The sequence below is a fragment of the Pteropus medius genome, unplaced genomic scaffold (assembly GCF_902729225.1).
Source record: "Pteropus medius unplaced genomic scaffold, Ma_sr-lr_union100, whole genome shotgun sequence".
Taxonomy (NCBI): domain Eukaryota; kingdom Metazoa; phylum Chordata; class Mammalia; order Chiroptera; family Pteropodidae; genus Pteropus; species Pteropus medius.
Genome location: NW_024344253.1, coordinates 7,749,429 through 7,775,758, shown reverse-complemented (window position 1 = coordinate 7,775,758; position 26,330 = coordinate 7,749,429). Strand labels below are relative to the sequence as shown.

Here is a 26,330-nt window from a genome sequence, read left to right as displayed (position 1 = left end):
GAAAGACTGTATGATTTTTAAAATGTCAACGTCATAAAAAACAAAGGCTATGAAAAGGTCCTAGATTAAAACAAGCTAAAGATACATGACAATCTGACCCTAGAATGGATCCCATATTGCAGGGGGTGGGGGAAATTCTTTAAAGGAAATATGGGGTCAACTAACAAAACTGGAATATAAGTGGTATATTAGATAAAAGTGTATCAACATTAAATTTACTGAAATCAATAACTACACTGTGATTATATAAGAGAATATCCTACGTTTAGAGAATATTGAAACATTTCAGGGTAAAGGTCCATGATGTATTATGTATGTAACTTTTTACCACATGGTTCAGGAAAACAATTATATACGTTCATATAGACAGATCAATCCAATCTATTGTTTGAGCAATTTATATATAGAGAAAACAGAGTAAATTGATAAAACTAAACATGTAAAATATTAATAAATAGGTTTAAAGAATAAAAGATATATGGGTATTTTTCCAACTTTTCTATAAGTTTGAAATCATTTCCAAATAGAGTGTAAAGAAAAATTAATAGTTCTTGACTACACTGGAGTTCTTGGCCATGTACTTTCTCTCTATGATATTCCAAATACAACACAGGAAGAGATGCTTGAGTCAGTAACAAAAAAGAGCAAAGATATTTTAACATGATCTTTTATCAGTGATTGAAGCCTGCCAAAGCATTACCCATTCTCAGCAGAGTCTGTTGCAAAGACCAGCAAACAGTGGATACTCTAACAAATTAGATGCAATCATTTCCCACTAATTTCTCTGAACAGGACCCAGATTCTAAAACCTTTTTGCATCCTGCAACTTTCAGAATTATCTCAAACACAAAACAGGTCTCTCAGCTGGTCTTGTGGGCACTATCAGTATCCATCAATTGGAATCAATCTTTTCAACTAGAGCGTCTTACTATTTTAAGCCATGTCTGAGCAACTGGAGACTGTGGTGTTCAGGAAGCAGGATCACCTCATCAGACATGCACAGCTCCTCACCACCACTTCGAAGCTGCTGTCAGGATCCTGCAGCCTTAATGTCTACACTCCTCCCCGGCCCGCCCCCACTGTCCTGTGCTGGCACTGGAAGCGCCGACCTCCAACCTGCAACATACAGTCTAAACTGATTTCCCCAAAAAACTGTGGAGGAAACTGTGCCTAAGACCAAAACTTTAAAAGAAACTTTTTTATAAGTTAATCGCTGGAGAGAGAATCAAAAAGGTCATAACCAAAATTTAAATTTTCAGCCATGCTTAGGAATTAAGAAATATCCATCCTGCAAAACACAACAAAGACAGAACATATGTATATTGGGAGGTCTTTTCTATTCTTCTCTATTTACAATTTTATTATTGTCTTAATCCTTCTAGTAGTGACTATCTCTGGGTTAAAATACTCATATACTATTTTTTCTTTGGCTTTTTATCTTAGATATTACCTTTATTATTCATTTTCCCAAAAATTTCAATCAATAATTTAACAAACGTCTACTTGGCATAAGATGTTTAAACAGACTCACTTGATGGTACTCTCCAGAGTGAAGATTCCAGGTTTTTTGTCTACAAATAATGCCCGAGAAAATGACATAAATACAATAAGTGCAATGAAGTCTGCTTGCAGGAAAGCATAAGGAGCCAGAAATGAATTATGACCAAGTGCAAATCGGATAAACTAGTCAAAGCACTAAAATTTAATGAGAGGATAATTTTAAAAGCAGGTGAAATTGAAGAGAAGTTACATGAAACATTATTACAGATTTAAAATCACACATATTCTTCTCCATATAACTTCTCAAATGCAGTTAAAAACATGCACGCACAAAACCAAGCAATTATAAATCCTCTGAAGCATGTAACTGTGATTAGCTGCTACTCTCAGCAACATAAAAATACTTTCACCACAATTACATTCCAGCCTGTAATGTAATTCAAAACAAACAAGTCAGAGACATCGCTCAAATGGCAGAACCAACAAATACAGATGCTTTGCATCAAGGAAATGAATTCACTGAAGAAATGAAATGCAACGGAGTTGCTGCCGTCCAGGGCCCGTAGCTGGGCTTCCGGTGGAACGGCGAGGCCCCCTTCTGGCCAGACAGGGTGCACTGCAGCGGGGCTCTGCCAAGCACACTTTCATTAGCACCAACTCTTACTGCACTCGGTTGGATGAACATCTGGGACCTCCTGCCGTGCATAACCTTTCCAGGGTTGTGTTCACATTTTACAAGTTTAGATTTTAAATTATATATCTGGATTTTCGTAAAAGGAAAGAAATGTATTTGATTTCAGATCAAACTAACCATTCTACTTAATTGTGCAACCAGCCTCCCACTACCAATGGCACACCCATCCCTCCCCTGTTCTTTTTTCTTTTTGCCATAATCCTTACCACATGCTATATAATCTGTTTTGTTAATTATCTGTCTCCCCCTTCTAGAATACAAACTCCACGAGGGCAGGATTCTTTGTTTTGTTCACTGATTGAATGAATGCTCCATAATAAAGAAGGAATTGTCCTATTTATACTTTTATCTTTTATTTTTAAGACCATTCATCTTCAAAAAAGGTATAACTATGGTTTTATTATAGCAATATGCTATAATTTAAAAATGGCACTTAAGCATTTATTTTTAAAACATGCCTTTTCTCCAAGTGCTTTATAAAAGCAAAAAATCAGTTCCATGGACCCTATAATCATGGTCTGTACGTATACAATTCACATACAATTTCCAAAGACATCACGGGTCCTAACACCATGGGAGAACACAGTGCCTGCAAAGAATGAAGAACATGATTCTGAAACGCCAGGCCTAGAGCAGGTGTCCGTAGCGTGGCATGGCCCAGTCTAGACATACGCCAGGTAACTGAGTCTGGATGCACACTCACTGAGTCAACTCTCTCCTGGACTAGGCATAATGATTCTGGCAGGAAGTGCATGCACTGCTGACTAATTTCTAAAACCTCAATCTTTACTTTTCCCCCTTAACATGTTCTTTCAGCTTGTGGGAAAGCTAATTGTTGATTACAATTGTCAGATTTAATTTATTTTATTTTAATTTGTTTTTTAGGCGAGGCAACCCTTGGTTGACCTCGCAGATTGCAAGGGCCTTGTCAGTTTACAATCCCTTATTTTTTATTTTTATTTTTTTACCCCTACAGCACCTTGTCTTCCTAGGTGCTACAACTGTCAGATTTTTTTAAAGTGCTAGTTTGTTCCTTTAGAGCAAAAAATAAGAGACAGTTTTCCCATGGGTTAAGGACAGTATAAAACATATGATTCGATGATGTCACCAGCTTGCAGTCCAGAAACGTTGTCCAGGGGCGTTAGTCCTTCAGGAGAACAAGTTCAGATTTTCTGACATTCCTTTTTCCGAACCTTCGATTTTGGTGCTGTGAAAAGAACAGGAAAAACAAAGAGAAGAAGAAGAGGTGGGACCCTGTCAGACTCTCTTCGTACTGATTTGTTTTAAGTGAGGTACATTATATACAGTAGGGAAAACTGACCATTTGGATTTTCTTGTTTATAGAAGCTCCTTAACATTTCCACAGCTTCCTCAGCCCGATACCCACGAATGCACTGATAAAACGAGAAAGTTGAGAATGAATAAAATGTGTGTCATATCCCATAAAACAACAATATATACATAATTATATAAACATTTTCCAGATGGTCTTAATATACTTGGTGGCTATGAGGAACACGAGTAAGGAATGACGACCTCACTCTCAATCAGCTAATTATTATTTCTCAATCAAATACTACTGAAGTTGCAAAGTACATGAACTTGGGTGAGACACTTAAACTCTCTATGCCTCAGTTTCCTCATATATAAAAATGTAGGTAATTATAGCAACTAACCCAGGAGGATTTGTGAGGATTAAATGAGATTAAATGAAATAACACCCGTTAAATGCTTGGCACATAAGTGCTCATTAGGCATTAGCTATTTTTATCTGCTGTCGTTTACTGGTGGCTCATTGAGTGTTTGATGCTATACAGCTATGGTCGGCAGTCTACAGCTAAAAGTGGTCAGTTAGGGTTTTTATATCTTTAAAGGGTTGTTAAGAAAAGAGAAGAATATGAGACAGAGACATAAGAGGCTAACCAAAGCTAAAATATTTACTATCAGGCTCTTTTTTATGGAAAAAAAACCTTGTTATTCCTTACTACAGAGGATTTTTTCAAGGTGCTCAAGTTTGTTCTATCTTTGGTATCTAACTAGAGAGAAGATGTGAACATATAAAAGAATAAGAAATTGTGATAACAGTAAGGATTTGAAACTTGAATTTGCCTTAATGATAGAGAATATTTAAAGAGACTGAGCAGAACATTTCAGGAAGAGTAAGAATAAGCGTAGGTTGTGTGTGAGGAAACCAGCTGATGGGGGCAGAACAGTGGTTATTAAGGGAGTATAAGGAAAGAAATTAAAGAGATAAAAGAAGCTCGAAATATATGGGGCTTTGAAGGTTTGTCACAGGAGTTTGGACTGGATATGTTGCACCCTTCTGAGGAGCATGAAATGATACAATGAACAGAGATTTCAAGGAGGCATATCTGGAAGCAGCACACAGAAGAGCAAGGAATCAACGAGCACCAGCTCAGAGGGACCAGTGGGCATGGTCCACTGCTCAGAATGAGCCTCCCTTTCTCTTGTGCCTTCAGTGGGCTCTTGACTGGGCCTGCAAAGCCTACATAAACCTTCACCATGGAAACAAGCAACCTTCTATGAGCTCAGTGTTTTTAGGTTCCACATATGTGAGATCATGCAGTATTTGTCTTCCTCTGTCTGACTTTAGCACAATGCCCCAGAGGCCCATCCATGTTGTTGCAAATGGCAGGGTGTCCTTTTTTATGGCTGAATAATACTCCGCGCACACACGCGCGCGTGCGTGCGTGTGTGTGTGTGTGTGTGTGTGTGTGTTTAGCCCATATTTTCTTTTTAGAAGCAGAGAGTAGAATGGTAGATGCCAGGGGCAGAGGGGTAAGGGAAATGGAGAGACACTGGCCAAAGGGTACAAACTTTTCATTATAAGAGGAATAAGTTCTAGTAATCTAAGATACAGCATTGTGACTATAGCTAACAACACTATATTGTATACTTGATAGCTGCTATGAAAGTGGAGCTTAAATATTCTCACCATAACAAGAAAATAGTAATTACTCAAGGTGAAGGATGTTAACTGTTATATATACATGCATCAAATTACATTGTATACCTTAAACTTATACAATGTTATATGTCAATTATATCTCAATAAAGTTGGGAAAAAAAAAAAAACCAATAACTTTCCTTCTACCCTGTCCCCGAGGCAAGATGCTACCCTGTTCCCCGCTGAGAATTTTCCACAATCGTGACCATCACTTTTAGGGTTCATTTCTTCCGTGACCTCATCCTTGCTGGCTTGTGCTCACAGGACTCCACTGAAACTGCCTTCTCAGATATCTCAAAGGTCCTTATTGACCAAAATACTGGTCTTTGCATCCTCCTCCACTATCAGCAGTCGTAGAGACTACGGACTATACTTGCTTCTTTTCATAACTCTCTCCTCCCTTGACTTCTCGATATTTCAGATATTTCATCATTCTAAGCATCATCGTTGGTCAGTCCCCTCCTCTTCCTGCTGTGTTGTGCTCCTGCTCCCGAGAGCTCCCACCTCTCCTCTCGCTCTCCCACAAGCACTCATGTAGTCCTCACATGGAGTTAGAGCCACAGTTCTCAACCTTGGCTGCTCAGTAGAATCGCTTGAGAGTTCTCTTAAAAAATATCAATGTTCCCCTTCCCTGCAGGTTTCTGATTCAGTTGGTCTGGGGTGAGGACTGAGCTTAAATTCTAATATGCAGTCAGGAATGAGGCCCATTGAGGTGGAGAAGGAAATTGCATCTCTCTGAGACACTAAGGTAATATTTTCAAGTACCCATTATAGCTATCAATTTGTGGCTTTAATAAAAAGCACAATTCTTATCAAAATAATTTTTAATGGAGCAGGTAAATACTATAAATTAATCGTCACTTTCTTTGAAAAAATAGTTTGTAGATCTCCCAGGAACTTTTTAATGCTATAATATATCACTAAAAGAATTCTATCATTCTGCAGTATGTAAACAGCATCCCACCTCCCCAACCCATGCTCCTCACCCTCCACACACACCACTGACTCAGCCAAATAAAGGAAGAAAACACAGCATCCAGAGGCCTGGGCTATCACTGTTTTCTTTAGAATCTCAAAACACTTAAAAAATAATAATATGGCAGCAAACCTAGAGATATGGCTTTAAAACATGGCCATTCATTCCATGGAACTAACTTGGCCAGGTACACACGCTGCAAATGAACTTGTTTTTTGGTTCAGCAGATCAACTCCGCTCAGGGACATGTAGGAGAAGACTGTGTTTGTACGCTCCATGTCACTGACGTGTTGGAGAGAAATGTTCTACCCGTGTCTGATATCCAAGGTTGTATCTTTTTCTGTCTGGAACCGTTGAGGAATTCTTTATGTCTTTTTTTCATAACTGAAGTAGAGTCGGCAATTCACTTGCAAAGAGTTGTGTAAACAAAATTTGAGCTACTAATAAAAGTGATTGGAAAAATCAAATCATTTTGCAGATTTTCTTAATGATCGAGCTAATTGTATCATTTACTCTCATCGTGCTATTACAATTTTTTTTCTGACATAATGTTAAAAGTTGTCTATTCTCAAATGCACAGGGTTTGTTAGGAAAGCTAACATTCAGTTAGGAAAACTCGGAATATTTTCCAAAACTTGATCTCAGCGGGATTCAGCCAAATGTAGCTCCTGATAAGAACTTAATATTCTCCTAAGAAGATCTGAGGTCTTTGAAGTTAACTGCCCACCATGTCCAGCATTTGTTAAATCCTTTTCTCCTTAAAGCCTAACACCTTTAGGATTAACCTCACGTCTTAGTGAGAAAAACAATCAAACAAGTTTCTGAAAACATATGTGTCTACAGGCCAAATGCTAAAATATAAATTCCTCCTACACACAGCCCTAGACATAAAACTTTGGGAGAAGTGGCAAGATTAAAGGGAAAGTAGACTGTCTAAGAGAACATGAAAGCAATGTGGATTCTTGGGTCTGGGAGAAACGTCAACGTTAAAATTATTTAACATTGGACATAAAATTATTTAAATACAGGTATTGATGGCTAGACACCAAAAATAGTAGGTGGCAATCAAGTAAAAAGATTAAATTTGTGCAAAAATATGGCATTCACTGTAAATAGCATCTACTGCCACTGCCGAGGGCATGCTTCAAACATACTTGTTGAAGCCTGGAGCCGGGGACACTCACTGCTAGAAACGCCAATGCTGGTAATGGCGTCAAAGAGACCTGAAGGCACAGGTGAAGGAAGGCTGGTTCATTAAGAGAGCTAGGCACTCACCTGGAAATGACGGTCTGTCATCTAACACTGAGACATAAATGAACGTGACCAGTACTCCTGAGAGCCTATCTGCTATACCCACCACACACAAACCACTCACAAGCCTCTGATGAGAGCAAAGTATTAGAAAGAAAGAAAAAGCATAACAGTTCATGTTACCTGAAACGGTGTTCCGGTATTTGGTAAATCAGCAGAGGCAATATCCAAAACGGAGCCACAACCACCAAAACGTTCATTCTGACAGCCATAGACAACCAGCGGGATTTATAAGGCAGAATTAAGGTCATGCAGAGAATGTGCAGTTCAAGTGTGTATCATGACAAAACTAGGGTAGGTCTATGCCAGCTATTGTGGAGAAAAAAACCTCATGCTACTCTTAAAAACGATTAAGTTTAGGCTTAGGCTTAAAACATTATTAAGTGCAGTTACACAAAAGAAAGAGGTTTAACGGATTTCGAAATTAACATCTCACGATTGCAAACAGAATGAAAACTAAATGTGTAGTTTCTAAATGTTTACAGTTTGGTGTTCTTTGATCTGCTTTTTACAAAATCACCTTTTAGGACTCATTAGAAAACTGGAGCCAGAAAGGAGGCAGGAATTTAATCCAAGAATTTTCACCTTTTAAAAATAATAGACTATTTCCTATTCTTGCCCCAGAAAAAATATAACCAGTGCTTCAGTTCAAAACAGACTGAAGCTGAGCCATTCCGTAAGGCAGGATGAGGAGAGAATTCTGTTGACATAAGTCCCCTCTTTAAAAAGTAGAGATTGTACATCTTAACAAACTCAAAATGCTCCACATTATTTTTAAAGTGATAAAATGATTCACACGTATATAACAAAATAAGTAGATAAAAAATATGCGAGTATAAAACTGAGTTTTTGAATTAGTAAATAATTGTTTAAAGATCTTTAGAGACTAACTTGCAGCACTCAGTATTTATGCCACTTGCTCTGTAAAAGACACGATTCAAAGAGCTGTAACTTTATCAATTTCCCACTTATTTACAATGATAATATCATAAATGATTGGTTTGTTTTTTATTTTCTATTGACTTGTGAATTAAAATTTTTCATTTATTATAAGAGGTATTCATGGCAAAAATAAACAAATACAAATATAGAGACAGAGAAAGAAAAATTTTAAATCACCTTTAACCTATTATCCAAAGGCAAAACTTAGGTGTATATTCTTCAGACCTTTTCCTATGCACAGTTTTATAATCTACTTTAACTTAATTTATAATTTATCCTTTCATAACACTTTAAATTAGTTCTAAACTTTTCTTTTCTCTAGTTTACTTAATAGTTATATGTTTATAGACATAAAAAAAAAGGTAATTTTACTATTTAAAAATCTTTTCTAAAAATTTTTGGCCAAAGGATAGTCTATTTTATAATGTGCACCTCCTAGAATTTATTTCATAAATCTCTGCTTTCATACATCAGGAACGGGTTACATGTGTGGCCATTTTCAAGTTCATAGGAGGGTGCGAGACGTTACCACATTAAGTTGAAGGATACTCATCAGGCGGAGAGCCGCTGCGCACATGATGCATGGCTCCACGGTGACATACAGCACAGTGCATTCAAACACTTCAGAGGGACTCTTGCCATTTTGACGACACCAATCTAGGGCCTGATCAATGGCCACCATTTCTGCATGTCGAGTAGCCTGAAAACAGAGAGGGGCTTGAGATGACATTGTTCACTACACGTAACTATATTTTATAAATATTCAAAAATAAATATGAAAAATGCGCCTACTGTTTCTTCCAACATTTTAACAAATAAAGGTTTCAGGATACCCTTAGCAGCTGACAACATATTTCCCAGTTCAAGTACCATAACCTCACCAACAAAGGATATTTAATCTGAGATGCCATACAAATTATGCTATATATTTATTTAAGTACCTGAAAAGTTGGGACACACTCTTTCAGTTAAATTTCAGTTAAAATGCCACAGAAAAGATAAGTCTTAAAAAAGAGATGTATCTAGTGTTTCTAAATATTTTAAGGAAAGCTGGAAATTTTCATAAGCACATGCTCCAGTTTCAAATGTGTTTTCAAGTTTGTCACTGATCTCACCATAAGCAAATCTACATTTAGGTTACTAGAATGTCAGCACTTACATTTTTGGGGGGGACAAGATTTTATAACCTGGAGACTCTAGAGAGAAGCAGAGATTTGGTTTGGGTCTCAAATACTTTATGGGAGACAGCAGAGTATAGGAGAAATCACACGGCATATGGAATCGACCACACTTAAATTTGAATTCTGATGGTGACATTACTAATTATGTGGCCTCGGGCAAGTTACATAACTTCTGTAAGCTTTAGTTTATCCATATGTAAAATGGAAGACACTGGTCTCTACATCCCTTAAAGCAATCTGAATTACAGGAAATACATGCCATGTAATGCTATATATGTGCTGTGCTATGTGAAAATTATTTTTAATATTCATGATCATCGCATTTATCAACTAACCATGTACAAGCCATTGTGCTAAATTCTGTGGGGGATAAAAAGTCTCCTCAACAAGCATAAAATCTGGTAGGGCAAACAAAAAGGCGCTCATTTACCTGTGACATAGGACAGAGCATGAAAGTGTTGGCACAGTGGCCCAAGGCGCCATGAAAGCCAAATTACAAACTCTGAGCTAGCAGGTACTTTAGAGAAGAGCTTCTTAAACTTGGTGGCATACCAGAACCAACTGAGGCGCTTATACAAAAGGTTTCCCAACTTTTTAAAAATCAGATTTGGAATTACTAAATCAAATTTCCCTATTGTTCTCAATGAATAATTGTTGAAGTGAATCATTTCAGCTGACTTTCTCTTTTATGCCTGAAGAATAAGAAGCTAAGTTAGGACATTAAATACACACAGCTGGCCCAGTGATGGTGGTGGTGACAGGGGGGTAGTGGTGGCACCAAAGCCAAAAGTAGGACTCAGGTCTCCTAATTCGGGGTCAAGAGTCTTTCTTTACTGTGATTATAGGGTAATCTTCTATAGGACAGAGAATGCCAAAATAAATCCAGCTTAATTTCAATGTATAGAAGAAACACAGGTCATTGGATTGAACAGTTAGATGGATCTGTTAGAATATTCAAAGTTCTTATGTTACAAATCACATCAAACCACAAAATACAAACACAAAGATATGACAATTATCTAAAATATAAAATTCCACTCCCAAATAAGTATCTCTATCTTCACTAATTGCTATATTAAATATTGATGACTTATCTCAGAGGTATTTTGATATCCATATAATTGTTCTGTGAATCTGGATTCCCACTTTGCATGTGTTTTGCTAAATGTCAGTTTTCTTTTTCATAGATGTGATGGATAAACTTTAAGGTCCACACAGGACCAGCACCAATACAGGCTTATTCTCTGGCTCCCAAGATCACATGATAAGATCAAAATCTGTGTGAGTGAGTAGTGTTATGGTTTTGAGTTCTTGAGTCCAGCTAGTACTTCTTATAATCATAAAATATATACTTCATTCATACTTACTGTGACATGTTGTTGTAATATCAAGTTCAAGAAGTATTATCTAATTCATGAACTTTTCAACCTAACTACAATTAAAAGTCACGCAAGCTATTGAAGTGTACATATTACAGGTAAGTACAGAGACAGCAGGTAGTGGAGACTATATTCCACTGAATTATCTGATGTAGGAATAGCTTCTTTACACATACTTTTATACCTCCAAAGTTATAAATTGAGAGTGGCTTTTTAATTTACTAGGAGGAACATATGACCTAAAGGTACTAAAGAATGTAATACGAGTTAAGTTGATATGTTTTGTAAAGTGGAATTTTCATATATTAGATTTTCTTAAAATGGAGATAGGCTCATTTCTTCTGTACTGACACTTCAACATAATAAAATCGACTCTTAGGTTTCATACAAGTGTTAACGTAAATCTCCACAAAATAGAAAATTAGCTTCAGAGATTTTATTGGTTCACCAAGTTTTTCTGAATTTTCCAAAATTTTTTTCCTTTTTTTATTATTAAACGTACTGGGGTGATATTAGTTAATAAGATTATATAGTTAAAAAGTCAACGTGTATCACTTTTATAATCAGAAAGAAGGCCATTCAAAAAAAGATGTTTAGGGAAGCTACCCTTCCACTGATACCTGTGGGCATAACATAGACCTATCTTTTCTCCAGCTGTGATAAACTGGCTCCACTCCCACCATTAGTGCGCTTTGTTTGCAATTCAACTCACATACATTTTTGGTTTGATTAACTTCATTTCTTCCCTTCCCCACGACTTCATTGTTGTAGACCATAAGGCAGCCAACAGGAACTTCAATATTTTCTAGGGCTTCTTTGGCCTGAAAGACAAAGGAGAAAATCTAAGAAGTAATGTTCGATACTTGAAAAACTATAGGAAAGAAATACATGCAGCATGAGCAGTCAGCATATGTATAAAAACTAGAACAAAGAAATGCAGCTGAGCTTTCCCTTTTCTCAAATACGGTTCAAGTATTTAGTGTGTTTTTCTTTGCTGTGTCCATTTAAGGCAGACTCAGGAACAAATCTCCTTCATAGGTCCTGAGCTCTCTGATTTTTTTTTTTCTCATTAGAAGCAGAGGTGATTAAAAGACTATTACTGACTCTTGATCTTAAATTGCCAGGGTCTATGCACCTTTTCATATATATATTTGCAAAGAGGTAGAAGAATAAATAACATTTATAAATCCTTTATTAAAATATTTTCCTTGTTGAAATTCTCCTTGCTTATTTTCTTTGTTTCTCTAAAAATGACAGAAAATATTCTCTAGAGCAGTGGTCCCAGGAGCCGGTGCACCTATGAGAATCCAATGCCCGATGATCTGAGGTGGAGCTGAGGCGGTGATGCTAGCGCTGGGGAGCTGCTGCAAATACAGATGAAGCTTTGCTTGCTCACCCACTGCTCACCTCCTGCTGTGGGGCCCAGTTCCTTACAGGTAGTAGAGCTCACTACTACAGAGTTCCAATAGCATAAAGGCAGCCAGATTGGTACCTCCCTGGGCGCACAATGTCTGCTCTAAGTGAGACAAGAAAAGCTGAGGAGCACGACCATCTGGAGAATATTTTGGAAGTTTCCTTGAAAAAGAAACATACACATAGCTTATGAACAAATTCTACTACTAAGTATTTATTTAAGAAAAAAGAATATATATAGACACACACAACCTGTAAAAGAATGTTCATAGTAGCTTGATTTGTAATAGTCAATCAAAATCTGGAAACAGCGCAGGTGTCCGTCAACAAAAGAATGGATAAACCAATCGTGTTCTATTCACACAATGGAATACCGCTCAGCAATACAAAGAAACAATCTACTGAGACACACAAAAACATGGATGATTCTCAGACATGCTGGGTAAAAAAAGTTAAACACAAAAGCACACATACTGTATGCTTCCTTTCATGAGAAGTACTGGACTAGACAAAACTAAACTACAAGGATAGAAATTGGAACAGTGGTTGCTTCAGGGAAACAGAGGTATAAATTGAATGGAAAGGGCCACAGGGAAATTTTCTGGGATGGTGAAAACTTATCTTGATAAGTGTGTGGGTTACACAGATATTTACAGTTCATGTAAGACCTGTGTATTTCACTATATGTAACGTACACCGCAAGTGAAAAATAAATTTAGGAATAATTCTATCACCGCCACCCCAGGAATGGCAAGCCAATTATTCTATTCGCAAAGCTTCTTCTCTATCATCAGCAGCCCATTTTTCTTCTAGCCCTTCTGCTGAGTGAATCTCACCAGCTCTGGGGCCCTGGACAGTTAAAGAATACTTTTTAAGACCAGAAAGCAAAAGCAGGCAGGTTATATCTGGGCATGTTCTGATAAAGCCATTGAGAGAGAATAAAGGTGCAACCCTTGGGCTAGTGTACAATCACTTCTATCTCACTACAATTAAAAGAATCCAAGTACAGTTGTTTCTAGAAAGGCATGGCATTTCTTATTTTGGCAGGCCGGAAGACACTTTGGAAAACTAGAGTCTCATTGAAGTCTAGGTATGTGTACACACCATAGGGCATATACGGTGCAAAGCTAGAGGCACTGCTGAAAACAGTGTTCCATCTCCTGCACTAGCCTCTTACTCCCAGCTCTACTTTATTTATAATAGGAAGAACTTCCAACCATAATGCTAACATGGGTTCCTTAGCTTCTTGAGGCAAACTCAACGGACACTTTTCATCTGGCCAACAGAGGTAAAAGGAGAGGTATATAGTGGTAACAAACTATACCTCTCCTTCCTCCTCCAGAGCGGTGAAATAGAGCTGGGGCATGGAAAGATGTAATGAGGCAGTATCTGCAGCAATATTCTCCAGAACTGTGTCACGAACTACCTACAGGCTAATTCTGTCCCAGTTCTGTAAAAATGGTTAAAGCATGACCAGTTTATGTAAAATTTGAACTTCTGAAGAGCTCCACGGTTTGGGAATACATACAAATAAATATACAAATGTATGATAGGCTACTATAAAAAGGACAGCCAGGAGGAGGGCTGAAAGCTGGGGATGATGAAGATGCTAAATATCAGTACAATTAAGGCAATCATCACACAAGGAAAGTAATTTAAAATAAGCTTAGGACTACATATAACCCTGGGTACACATGACAGCCAAATCATTTATTTGTCCAACAAATATTTATTGAAGATCTTGAAGTAAGGAAATTATCCTCGTGGCCCTAAATACGACCACAAATGTTCTTATAAGAGAGAAGCAGAGAGATGACACAGAAAGCAGAAAGCAATGTGACAATGGGAGCAGAGAGAAAGACTTGAAGATGCTACAGGGTGTTGGCTTTGGAGACGGAAGAGATGAGCCAAGAAAGCAATGTCCCCCTAGAAACTGGAAAAGGCAAGGAAGCACATTCTCCTCTAGAGCCTCCAGGGGGCGCCCAGTGAAACTGACTTCCAACTCCTGGCCTCCAGAACTACCACAGAAAAACTTGCGTTGTTTTAAGCCACCAAGTTCGTAGCAATTTGTTACAGAAGCCACAGGAAGCATACACCCAGTTAAGAGGAAGAAAAGACAAGCTAAAACTAGAAGAAGATATTTGCAAATCGCATGTCAAACAAAGGTCTATTATCTAAAGAATGTAAAGAACTCTCAAAAATGCAACAGCAAAAACACCCCAAACAATCCCTAGTCAAAAAATGGGCACAAGATATTTACAGATATTTCACTAAAGAGGGCATACAAATGGCAAATAAGTGCATGAAAAGATGTCCACATCATTAGCCATTACAAAAATGCAAATTAAAACCACGAGAGAGTACTACATACCTATCAAATTGGATAAAATGAAAAGTTAAAATGCCAGATGCCAGCTAGGCTGTGGGGAACAGGAGCATTCATACACTGGTAGAAACATAAAATGGTACAGCTACTCTGGAAAGTGGTTTGGCAGTTTCTTTAAAAGATAAACATTCACTTAACATATGACCCAGCAATTGCACTCTTGGGCATTTATTGACTCAGAGAAATGAAAACTTACGTTCATACAATACATAATTCCAAAACGATCCCAAAAGGGTACATCTTCTTGCATATAACATTCCAGAATGACAAAATTACAGGTATGGAGAACAGATTAGTGGCTGCCAGGGTTTAGGGTTTGGGAGGGGGTGGTGGCTATAAAAGGGTAGCATGAGGGAACCTGTGGAGATGAGCAGTTCGAGTGGCAATTAAAACTAAACGTGAAAAAATGCACAGAACTACTACACACACACACACATGCACACATGCACACACAAGTGCATATAAAGCTGATGAAATCTGAATAAACTCTGCAGATTGTATCAATGTCATTTTCCTGATTTCGATATTGTACTACAGTTATGGACAATGTTACCATCGGAGGAAATTGGGTGAAGGGTACTCTTTTGCAAATTTCTGTGAATTTATAATTATTCTGAAATGAAAAGTTTAAAAAATAAAGGTGGCGTAAACAAGTATTTTACAATATAGATTAAGAGATGCCTAGTAAGGTAGGAAGAAGACCAGAGTGTCTGGTATTATGAAAGACCTGAGAAAAAACTGGGCCGAGACAGAAAGGTCAGCGATGTTGAGTCAATTTGTGTAGAATGGTGGATATGAAACGAGTGGCTTGAAGGGTGACTAATTTATAGGTTAAATGTCTAGCTACTAACACAACAGACTGTTATGGCTACATCTTAAGTGTTCTGATTCTGAGAGTGCAAAGAAGAGCTCAACAATTTACTGAAAAACTTAGTTTGACCCAGGACTACTTTAAGCACTTTATAAGAATTTTAGTTTATGATGCTATGAGATAGGTTCAGTGATCTGCCCCATCTTACAGATGAGGAAGTTAAGATATGGGGAGGTTATGGAATTTGCCCATGTGAGAAGCTGAGACTAGAGCCCAGGTAATTTGGCTCCATTCATTCACTTGTTCAACAGATATTTGCGGAGCATCTACTAGGTGCCGGGCTCCTCAGCAATTTGCCACTGTTCTGCCTCTAATTTCTACTCCAGTCACACTGATCAGCTACTTTATCAGTGTTTGAGATCAAAGCAGCTCTAGTTCAAGAGGAAACAGGAGAGGGAGGATGGGGAGAACCCATGTTGCTCAATGGGGTTTCAAGTCCTGACTTGTTCACCTGGAAGACACTGGGGCCACACCGCGGAGGCAGCTGCAGAGGGCTGGCAGTCTCTCTCCACCCAGACCTCCGGTGACCGGGCTTGTGCCTCTCATTCTTTCCTTTGCATTTTCACTGTTTCCTTCTAGCAAATTTTTCTCCTTTTACTCTACTTTCCACCTCTCATGTGCAGATTACCAGATGCAGAGTTGACTCCTCCACCAAGTCTGACCATTTCTCTATGAATGCAAAAGAGCTCGGGCAAAACGGATCTGAAATGTGTGCAGGGAGGTTTTAACCATCTCATCTTCTGCGGGAGAGGCCAAGGCTCAATTACTATTTAAAATGGCAACTTGGTCTTCCATAAATTAACAAATTATCAGCTTTAAAACTGAAGAATGAAATCTCTGTTCTTCCCAGCCCAAACACTGTTTTCTATTTAGTCTTCAAATGTCATATCTTTTGCCCTGGTCAGGGCCTGCTGGTCACGGATGATGACAGCTCCAGGATGGAGAGACTTTGCAGTTTCTCTAAAGCCATCATTCCCATAAACTACTTTCTAGTGAGGTGGTGGTGAAGGCGAGGGAAACTGGGGACAGACTGCAGTTGGCACAGACTCTTGATGAGTCCCCAGATATATTTCCTATGAAATTAAAAAAAAAAAAAAAAAAAGTAGGAGAAAAGACTATTTAACCAGAACTCTTAGGTAGAAAATAATAACATCCAAAAGGTTATACTACAACTGTTACTGCTGATGACACTCAGAAGCTCTGATTTCCCTCTATCAATTTTAAATTCTTCAACTTGGCACTGAGAGCCTCCCAACTACCCTCCCTACCAGCCAACTGAACCAGCCCAACATTTATTATTCTTCTAGGTCCTTGGTTCTTAACGTTTTTGGAGCCAAAATCCCCTTTGAGAATCTGATGAAAGTTCTGGACTCTCTCACATGAAACAGGCACATGCACATCATTTTGTTTCAGGGTTTCTAGATCCCCCAAAAACATGGGCCCCAGGAAAGGAAGTCCTGTTCTACACAGACAGCTAGATCAACTCCTGGTCCAAGACAAAGTCCTCCTTATCTTTGTAGCTGACAGTTCCTCTTGATCAATTTTTCCTTTCCTTTCCAACAATCCCCACCTCTTTTTTCCTTTTAAAATTCAGAAAGCATCTAAAATTTATCTCAACTGACCTTCTCAGGACTTTGTCGCCAGTTACCTGATAGTGCTTTATATCTGCCTCTTATTTTGAACCCTGCACATGTTTACTTATTAACTTTTTCATCTGTGCACAACTTAATTTCACCAATTAAACAGAATGCTCATGGGAGGCAAGCACTCGATCCAGGCACTGGTATGCCTGCCTTGCTCGCCTTTGCAGACCTAGCACCCAGCACAAGCCCTAAAACACAGGGAATACTTAATCACACCACATTGGTTGAAATGGATAAGTGTCTCTGCTTGATTGACTAGGCACCCAGAAAATGCATACTACAATAATATGCAATTTCTAGAAAACGTGCCTTCTCCTTCCCCTCACACTTGCTCACACTCGCTCTCTCTCGTTATATTTATTTGTGTGTATATATGTATGTACGTAAGCATGTATGTGTGTATAGACTCGATCTTTCTTTTTTCCAAATTATAAAGTTAAGATATGTTCAAGGAAAAAAACTTGGGGGTAACAAATCCACATATCAAAAATAAAATTACTCACTCATAATCCCAATGTCTCAAAATAGGATCACTGTTATTATTCTGCGACAGAAGATTTTCAGGTTTTTTTCTTATGCACACATTCACATATTTGTAGTTTTTTTTTATGTCAAATGGATTTATAATATATATATATGTAAAACTCATCAGTCTGCCTTTTCATTTAAAAATATATTATAAACATTTCTTTATGATAGGTAATATTTTTTCAGCACATTTTTTTAAGGTTGGATAGTATTCCTCTGTACGAATGTTTATGATCATTTAACTGGTCCCCTATTTTTTTTTTTGACATTTACATTGTTTCAAATTCTTCACTATAATTAACAATTGAAGAACTTCCTTTTAAATCTCCATTGCTTCTGTGAATTGTTTCGAGCAATAGCTATAGAATGCAAAGGACTCCTACAATGTGATTTAAAAAACAAAGCTAATAATAAAATTGGGCAAAGAATGCTAGGCAATCCACAAAAGAAAAAAAAATCCAAATGTCTAATGAAGATGCTCAATACACAGTAGTCAGGGCAATGAAATTGAAAAGGCAGAGACATCCAGCAAAGCGTATGTTGAAGAGCAGTAAGCACCCAAACACAACACACTGCAGGCCAGAGGTGAAGACCAACAGCTGGGCTCAAATCATGGCTCGTCCTCACCAGCTCTTTGGAGAATTTACTTAACTCTGTAAACTTCAATGTGCCCATCTGAAAATGAGGACAGTAATAATATCCACCTCATAGGGCTGCTGTGTAGCTTATATGTTATGGCCCATATGATGCATTGTGCATAGCACTGTGTCTGGGACACAAGAGTATAACACTGTTACTTATTCTTGCATGTATAGTATAAAATAATTTGTATTGTCCTTGTTTAATGGTTAACATAACATACAGTTGTGATATTTAATATTATGTTTATACCTAATATCCATAATGATTTTAAAAACAGTACATTAGTTAACAGAGTAAAAAACAACAATTTAACCATTTTCTTTTACTGAAGGTATGAAATACTTTCAGTTTCTGCTATTACAATTAACACTGAAATAACAATCATTACTTGTATCATTCTAAACTATTTCCTTAAGGTAAATGCCACAGAACCATATTACTGGGTCAAATGACAGCTATATTTTTTGAGGCTGTTAATTACATTATGCCAGGTTGCCTTCCAAAAATGCTGTATCTATTAGACTGATAGGGTTGTATTTATTTTTGAATAGCCTAACTTTAAATGACATTTTAAACCAATAGATTTTTAAGCTTTCTAAAATACTGTTCTCCTTCCTTTTATAACCCAGGCTTATGTTTTATACTACAATCATAGACCAAGATACAAACTTTCTAAAGCAATGCCTTAATTTTAAACATGAAGAAAGACCCAGAAATTGTGTGACTTGGCTGCATCCACCTGCCTGGTCTCATCAGAGCCAAACATTCTAGTTATTAATATTACCCATACAAATACGTCTAGTCTGTACAAATGCTATAAGGATGCTAATATCCTCCCTTTTACATGCATACTGGAAATTTCACTTTCAAATTCCTCAGTACATATTAATCAGAGAGTAACTTCTCCAGACTTGGCACTAGCTCTAGTTCTGATCTAATCTTCAACTCTTCTCAGAAATACATAATATACACTTAAAACTACTTCAACAATTCTTAGAAATAATTTAAGACTTGAAGTTTCTTTAGTGGGAAGGGAAGGTTGAACAAAGCAAAAGGTTTATGGCGAGCACTTTTCCTCCTTTGTCTAAGGCCTGAAAAAAACATATATAGGCCAAAACCAAAAACAAGTGCTAAATAAAGGGCTCCTGAACTCTGTGGAGGAGTACGTAAACTAGGTAACCAGACCCCTATGTGTTTATAATCCAATTAAGAGAAAAAAGTGCCAAGGCCAGAGTGATCTTAGAAACTACTTGGAGTTCAATCATCTCATTTTATAGAGTAGGAAATGAAACCCTAGGAGGATGAAGTGACCTGCCCAAGTTCATAACAAAAGGTAGTAAAAAGGACTTACTTATGTATTTAGTCCAGAAGTCTAGAGAATAGTGCCAAGGCAGGGGGATGAAATGTTCCAAGATATTAGGACCAAAAGATGCTTAAATGAAAATAAAGACCCAAAATATCAAAGTATGATGCACAAAGTGGAAAAACTCAATGATTGATTAAAGTTAGCTGTTTTTGAAACCACTATTGTATCCTCTGGTATCATCTCTAAAAATTTGCTCTAAGCAAGCTCTACACATAAATACTTTGAGGAGAGCTCCCAAAACAAATACTAATAATTAAAAAAACACCACAAATTCTGACTTCTCAGCAATCATATATCATCTGCCCTCCAGATCTCACATAGGATACAAATGCAGCTTACTCCAAGATATCTCAACCTTCATGTGCATTTATTGTCATCCTCACTATTTATTAAAAAGCTGCCTAGCATACGGTAATATTGAAATGTTGAAAGGATTTGTGGGAAGGAAAGATTTTGATAACACGTGAAAACTCCTTGTCTCTAACTTGAGAAATTTAGTAACATCAAAAGAGTTCGAGACAAATCCATATTAATCTATACAAATTACCATTAATTTCAATGCATATGTGAACATTAATTAAAGTATCAGAAAGTTATATATTCTGTAAGTTTAATGAAGGAAATAAATTTTGAGGTGGGCTTAAGTAATGGGTCATAAAATCAAGTTAATGAATCATGACTAGCATTTTTTTCAAAATGCAATAAAAGAAACAGGAAAACTACACATAAGAAGGTTAAGTACAGTTCTGTGAAACTTTTGTTTCAATTATAGTTATGTGTGTTTACTGGGTTGTGATATAAAATGTTTTTAATTTAAGTCATTTTCAAAAAGTATGAGAAACAAGTTTATGTTAGTAACCAAAACAAACGGGTAGATGTTTTAATGCATCACAGCTTAGAGAATATTTGGCTGCAATAGTCCATGAACGCAGGGAAAATAATGTGAGAAGAGAACAAATAAAATGCAGAAATCTGTTTCAGTGTTGAATCCCCAATGCCAATCATACTGCACTGAATAAACACTTGTGAAGTGAATGAAGACATAATTATGTAGCTACTTAACTATAGGAGACCAGAGGCCACTATGATAGGAAGATTATAATCAAAATCATGTATGAAAAAAGATTTCTTTTACAGCAGCTTTAGAGAAATGTAGAACCGAAAGGCATGTCATATATGTATATATGTGTGTGCATGTATTTATATACATTTACATATATATCTCAAACATACTTATCCATATTATAAAGCTCGCTGGTACACATAAGTGTGGGTAAAGCTTGGATGACACAGATTTGATTAGAGTCCTCCTTAATCAACAGTCTTGAAGGAAGTGAGGGACGGAAGTACAAGGACAGAAAGCTGAAGGATGGGTGGTTGGATGGTTGGATGGTTGGATGGATGGACGATAGATGGATGGTAGAATCTGGCTTTACAGGAACTTGGCTTTATACTGTTCTCTGCCAGAAATATCCTCAACTTCCTTCCTTCCTTCCTTCTATTCCATAGGTTCAAGGGATCATAAATACAAAATAATGTCACTTCGCGGATTTGCGAATGTGTCTACGGAAAAAAAGGGGGAAGCAGCACGTTTGTGACAACAGCAGCTGAATGGGGGTAGTTGGTGCATACTTCATGCCAGTGAAAAAGCCTTTCTGTATTTCTCCTCTTCCTCCTCAGAGACACTCCGAGAATGAGCTCAAGAAAATTTCAGGACAGTAAAGCCAGCTGTTTACTCAGAGAACTATGAGCGCCATCGAGATGAAGGTGACGAGAAAGCACCGGGACGTTCGCTGAAATGAGCCGGCTGGGATGAGAGCCAGAGAAAGTTCCCACCCGCGGCATCCACCTCCCGGGCTCCTCACCATTTGCATCGCCGCCTCCATCCACTTTTCTATCTCCTCCGCCGACACCCAGCACCCGCCGCCAGAAGCCCGCGTGAGTCCCCCTTTCGCCTCCATACCACCCTAGGGTCGCCGCGCTCAACACCAGAGGCCGCGGCGGCGGAAGAGCGCCGGCCACGGAACGCGGCCGGTGCGAGCCGCCGTTTCCGGCGGAGTCGAACAGTGAGGCACTCGGGAAGTAATTCTGGACGGACCTGGGTGCCCCAGACTTGTGAGCGGCGACCGCGGCGCGGCGGCAGCAACAGGAAGCGCAGCTGCTCTGCTGTAGTCCACGCCCCCTTCCCGCTCCGGTGACAGTGTCTGCGGAAAGTCGTGTCTGTGATTTCTGGAGAGCATCGACCAGGACAACAGCGGTCCTGCCGGGTCGTCCAGGCCAGGTGACAAACGGTTTCCTGGTGAACCACCCTACCCCCACCCCCAGCACAGGCAGCCCGCAGTCCCAGGGCCCGAAGATGCTGAGATCTATGTGGAATTTTCTGAAACATCACAAAAAGAAATGTATCTTCCTGGGCACGGTCCTCGGAGGTGGGTGACAGCGTTCTTGGAAAGGGGCATTGGGAGAAGGGGGTGGGAGAGAGATGACTGTTTTCTAAAATATAGAGGCCAGGTGACCACAGGCCAGGATATGTAGTGGGCATTCGTTCAGCCGTCGGAGGGGAACCGGGTGACAAACCTCCAAGGTTCTTTACATCTCTCCAAATGTGGGATTTGTGCGCCTTGCCCTAACACTGCCCCTTATTCTCTTTCTCTCCTTTCTTCTCAGTACTTTGGTAGAACTCACCACAATTAAGTTTCTGTTTCAGGACACCATTTTCTCGCAGACACATGTTTTTTAATTCTCTCCTATTGTTTTCCTGTGAGATTCTTCTTTTCTGTTTGGCACTCCCCGTACTTTGCTTGGCATTCACCCTTCCCAGAAGTTTCATTATCTAAGAGAGTCACGTAAAGCCCGCACTTCGAGTGTTGTTTAAAGTTAATTTGAGTTTTTGAAAACAACACAATTGTACAGAAGTACTGGAAGACATACTAGACCCCCAAAAAGCACAAACTAATATTTTAGCTCTGTTTCTGCTATTTTAGAATACAAAGCTATGCATTATATTATGCAGTAAGACAGTGCTTTCTGGATGTTGTGAAATCTTCAGGATCTTTAAGTTTGGGATCAGTGCCCATCTAGATGACATTACTGAGTTGCACAAGCTGAGAGGAGATTTTAAAACAGATAATAATCTTGAAAGTTTTCCCTCATATAGCAGTCATGTCATAATAGGCAGGGATGGGAAGGAGAGAATAAAGAGCCTTGTGAAATATAGGAAAAGAAAATGTAGGAATGTTGAGGAATTTTTAGAATTTGAGTTTTTAAAGAAACCATTACATGTTTTGGTTACAGAATTATTTAAAAAATAAATAAATAAAACAAGAATAGAAGTTTCCCAAAGGATCTGGTTGCTTTTCTCTTGTATTTTGTTGCCCCAAAACAATTGGAAATTAACATACTCTTAGCATCGATAATTCAGATCTGTTGGTTCTTGAAAGTTTGAAACAGGCTTCTCGTTGATGGGGCAAGTCTTTTCTAGTGTCTGAGATCTATATCATAATTCGATAGTGAACATATGTTAATTTTTATCACATTTTTGAGAAATCCTTTATAGATAAAATGTGTTTTCCGATATCTTCAGCCACTGATATGAAATATGTATTTAGATTATGCTGAGACTACTGAGTCCCTTTTATTTATAGAAGCTAAAGTATTTTTGCCACCGCTGAAGGAAAGAAAATCTTTTTTTTTAGCAATCTCAAAGGCTAGCATACCCCTTCACACATGGAACTATCTAATAGTAGATTAGAAGTAATCATAGAGGAAACAAGAGTATACTTAAGAAATAGTTACAGAAAAGAAAAAAGTAAATGATGACCATGATTGGCATTTGTTTGAGCCTCGTATTTTTCCTACTTCCTATGATGTCTTACATCTCAGTTAATCTAATTTAAGAAATATTTATCAAGTACCTGTAGTATTGAAGGTAATGTGATAGAAATAGAAGATATATAGAGCTTTTTAATAGTAATAGTTACCATTTATTTGGTGGGCAATCTGCTAAGTTTTTCTAGTCACTGGGGATGACAACAGGGTAGTTATTGTTATGCGCATTCAAAAATGTGGGAACTAGATTCCTAAGAATTTAAGGAGCTTGCTCAGGGTCTCAGAGGTAGTAATGAGGAACCTAGACTTCAAATCCACATGTCTTAGATCCCAAAGCACATTCTCTTTCCTCACTATACCACTTGTCTTTATGGCCTTTATGGTCTGATAAGAATGAAAAACAAAGTGTCTTAGTCTTTTTAGGGTGCTATAACAAAATACCACAGACTGGGCAGCTTATGAACAACAGAAATTTATTTCTCACAGTTCTAGAGGTCTTAAGTCCAAGCTCAGGGTTAAGTGAAGGCCTGCTTCCAGGTTCCAGACTTTTTGTATCCTCACATAGCAGAAGAGTCTAGGGAGCTCTGTGAAATCCCTTTTATAAGAACACTAATCTCATTCATGAGGGCTCCACCCTTGTGGTCTAATACCTCCCAGAGATTTCACCTCTTAGTACTATCACATCAGGCATTAGGATTTCAATATATAAACGGGGGGAAGGAGGGTACAAACATTCAGAACATAGCAACAAGTATACAAATAATTAAAATACAAAAAAATAGATACAAAACAAGAGAGCCGGAAAAAAATGCTATACAGATCAAACTGACAGATAGCATATAAGGTTATAAAAAATCAGAAAAGGACTTAATGAAAGAAGTGACACATTTTGACAGGCTTAATAGCTAGGTAAAATATCAACATGTGTGCTCAAAGAGGTTTGGCCATTCAGTGGTGGGAAAAACCTAAGCAAAAGCTTTTGAGTTACAGGCCTTTTTAAGTAGAAATTTCCTGCATTTTGGATGAGTAACTGCTTTAGACCAATTTGTACAATTTGACCAATTTATGCAAAGAATAGAACCATGGTTCTCAAACATTTTGGCCTGAGGTCTCCTTTACACTTAAAAATTGAGGACTCTAAAGAGCTAATAATAATTTTAAAATAACAATAGTAAACCCGTTACATAATAACATAATATTTTTTTAACTAGAAGAGTGGCATTGTTTGACATTTTTGCAAATCTCTACTGTTTGGCTTAATTGAAAGCTGGATTCTCATCTCGTTTTGCATTTAGTCAGTTGCAATATCATATGTCATGTATTCTCTAGGATACTGCACTGTACACTCACAAGAGAATGAGAACAAAAAAGGCAAATAGCGTTTTAGTATTATTACAGAATAGTTTTACTTACAGATTCCCCAAAAGGGTATTGAACACCTCTAGTAGTGCCTAAGAACACATTAGACAAAGTGTTGCAGAACAGAGAACAACCAGATTCATACTTACTGGCTTGCCGATTTCTAAAAATTCCAGTGCATTGACTTAAAATTTATATCTTAATTCTTGTAATTTCTGGTCTCTTAAGTTTTGCATTCATTTAGTAACTTTTTTTCATTCAACAAATATTTGAATGAGAATAAGTGCCTATTCTCGAGCCGGGAGCGTAGAGGAGAAAGAAACGAGAAAGCGTCGGTAAAGCTTCACTCAAGAATCCACTTGGTTTAAGTTGTATAGCTAGCAAAGAAGAAGGGGGAACAGCAGGAAAAAGCATTGTTCAGCAGATTCAGAGACATTACTTTTGATGAATCAAAGTGTATTTCACTATGGCTAAGCCCAGGGCACAAATGGGGATGGCAAAAGATGAATTTAGAGAACTAGCTAGAGTGCAGATTGTGAAAGGCCTACCTTACTGTGCCGTTCCACAGAATTTGGACATTATCCTGTTTATCAGTGCTTCTCAGACTTTAGTATGAATAAAAATCACTTAAGGGGCTCAGTGAAATTATAGAATTCTTTTTCCCAGATTCTGATTTTTTAGGTTGAGTGCAGTTCATTGATTCATTAATTCATTCAGCAGATATTTATTGATCTCCCATTGTATTCCAATATTATGTATTGGGAATACAGCATCATATGAGACATTTAGGGATGTTTTCAAGGAGCTTCCTTAAAAGCCACATTTTTAACAAGTACCTCAAGTAATTCTGATGTAAATGGAACAGAGAATCCACATTAAGAAGTAACGGAGGGTGTTAAAGAATTCTAAACACAGAAATAAGGTAGTCACATTTAAGTTTTAGAAAATCACTTTGCATATAAAAGTTGGACTGGAAAGGTGTGAGACTAGAAACCAAAAAGGAGAGTTAGGAAGCTGTTAAACCAGTTCCAGTGACTTAATATTCAGGATCTGAAAGAAAAGAGTGGTAAAGGAGTTAAAGTGTCAACAGTAAGAAAATATTTCTGAAATAAGAGTCAGAATAGCAGAATTTGGCGGTCTGTTGGATTGAGAGCTATGTCATCAGATCATTTTTCAAATTTTTATAGAAATTATCAACCTAGTGAAGTAGTTGTATTATAGGGATTTTCTTTCAGGAAGAGGAGACTGCGAAATGGTTTTTAAAATTCAAGTATATAATTTGGACAGACTAGAAGATATTTTGCTTTACCAGCAGTATTCTGAAAGGAAACCTCAAAGCATTT

The 26,330-nt window shown here is 37.8% G+C and overlaps 2 protein-coding genes across 4 annotated transcripts in view; one reads left to right on the top strand and one right to left on the bottom strand.

The window, feature by feature from the left end:
• Positions 1-1,674: 1,674 nt before the first annotated feature.
• Positions 1,675-21,874, bottom strand: ADAT2 (adenosine deaminase tRNA specific 2). 3 transcript variants are annotated; one of them, XM_039869734.1, is made up of 6 exons: positions 21,666-21,862; positions 11,668-11,772; positions 8,941-9,091; positions 7,573-7,679; positions 3,516-3,588; positions 1,675-3,401 (listed from the first exon to the last, which is right to left on the bottom strand). In XM_039869734.1, the coding sequence occupies exons 1-6, from the start codon at positions 21,759-21,761 to the stop codon at positions 3,358-3,360; spliced, it is 576 nt and encodes a 191-aa protein (XP_039725668.1). In that variant the 5' UTR covers positions 21,762-21,862; the 3' UTR covers positions 1,675-3,357. The 3 variants fall into 3 exon arrangements, with proteins under 3 accessions (XP_039725668.1, XP_039725669.1, XP_039725670.1); XM_039869735.1 differs by lacking the exon at positions 3,516-3,588 and having other exon boundaries at positions 21,666-21,874; XM_039869736.1 differs by lacking the exon at positions 7,573-7,679 and having other exon boundaries at positions 8,921-9,091; positions 21,666-21,872.
• Positions 21,875-21,921: 47 nt separating this feature from the next.
• PEX3 (peroxisomal biogenesis factor 3) overlaps positions 21,922-26,330 on the top strand; it is a 29,126-nt gene continuing 24,717 nt past the window's right edge. Inside the window, exon 1 of the mRNA XM_039869733.1 lies at positions 21,922-22,229. Within this exon, the coding sequence (XP_039725667.1) occupies positions 22,157-22,229 (73 nt within the window). The 5' untranslated portion in view covers positions 21,922-22,156. The remainder of the gene's footprint in view (positions 22,230-26,330) is intronic.

Excerpts from the sequence above, each read along its gene's own strand:
- ADAT2 (XM_039869734.1), bottom strand. The coding sequence starts at position 21,761 with ATGGAGGCGAAAGGGGGACTCACGCGGGCTTCTGGCGGCGGGTGCTGG. Across the intron at positions 11,773-21,665 it reads TGGAGGCGGCGATGCAAATG|GCCAAAGAAGCCCTAGAAAA; the intron begins GTGAGGAGCCCG and ends TTTGTCTTTCAG. Across the intron at positions 9,092-11,667 it reads AAGTTAATCAAACCAAAAAT|GCTACTCGACATGCAGAAAT; the intron begins GTATGTGAGTTG and ends CTCTGTTTTCAG.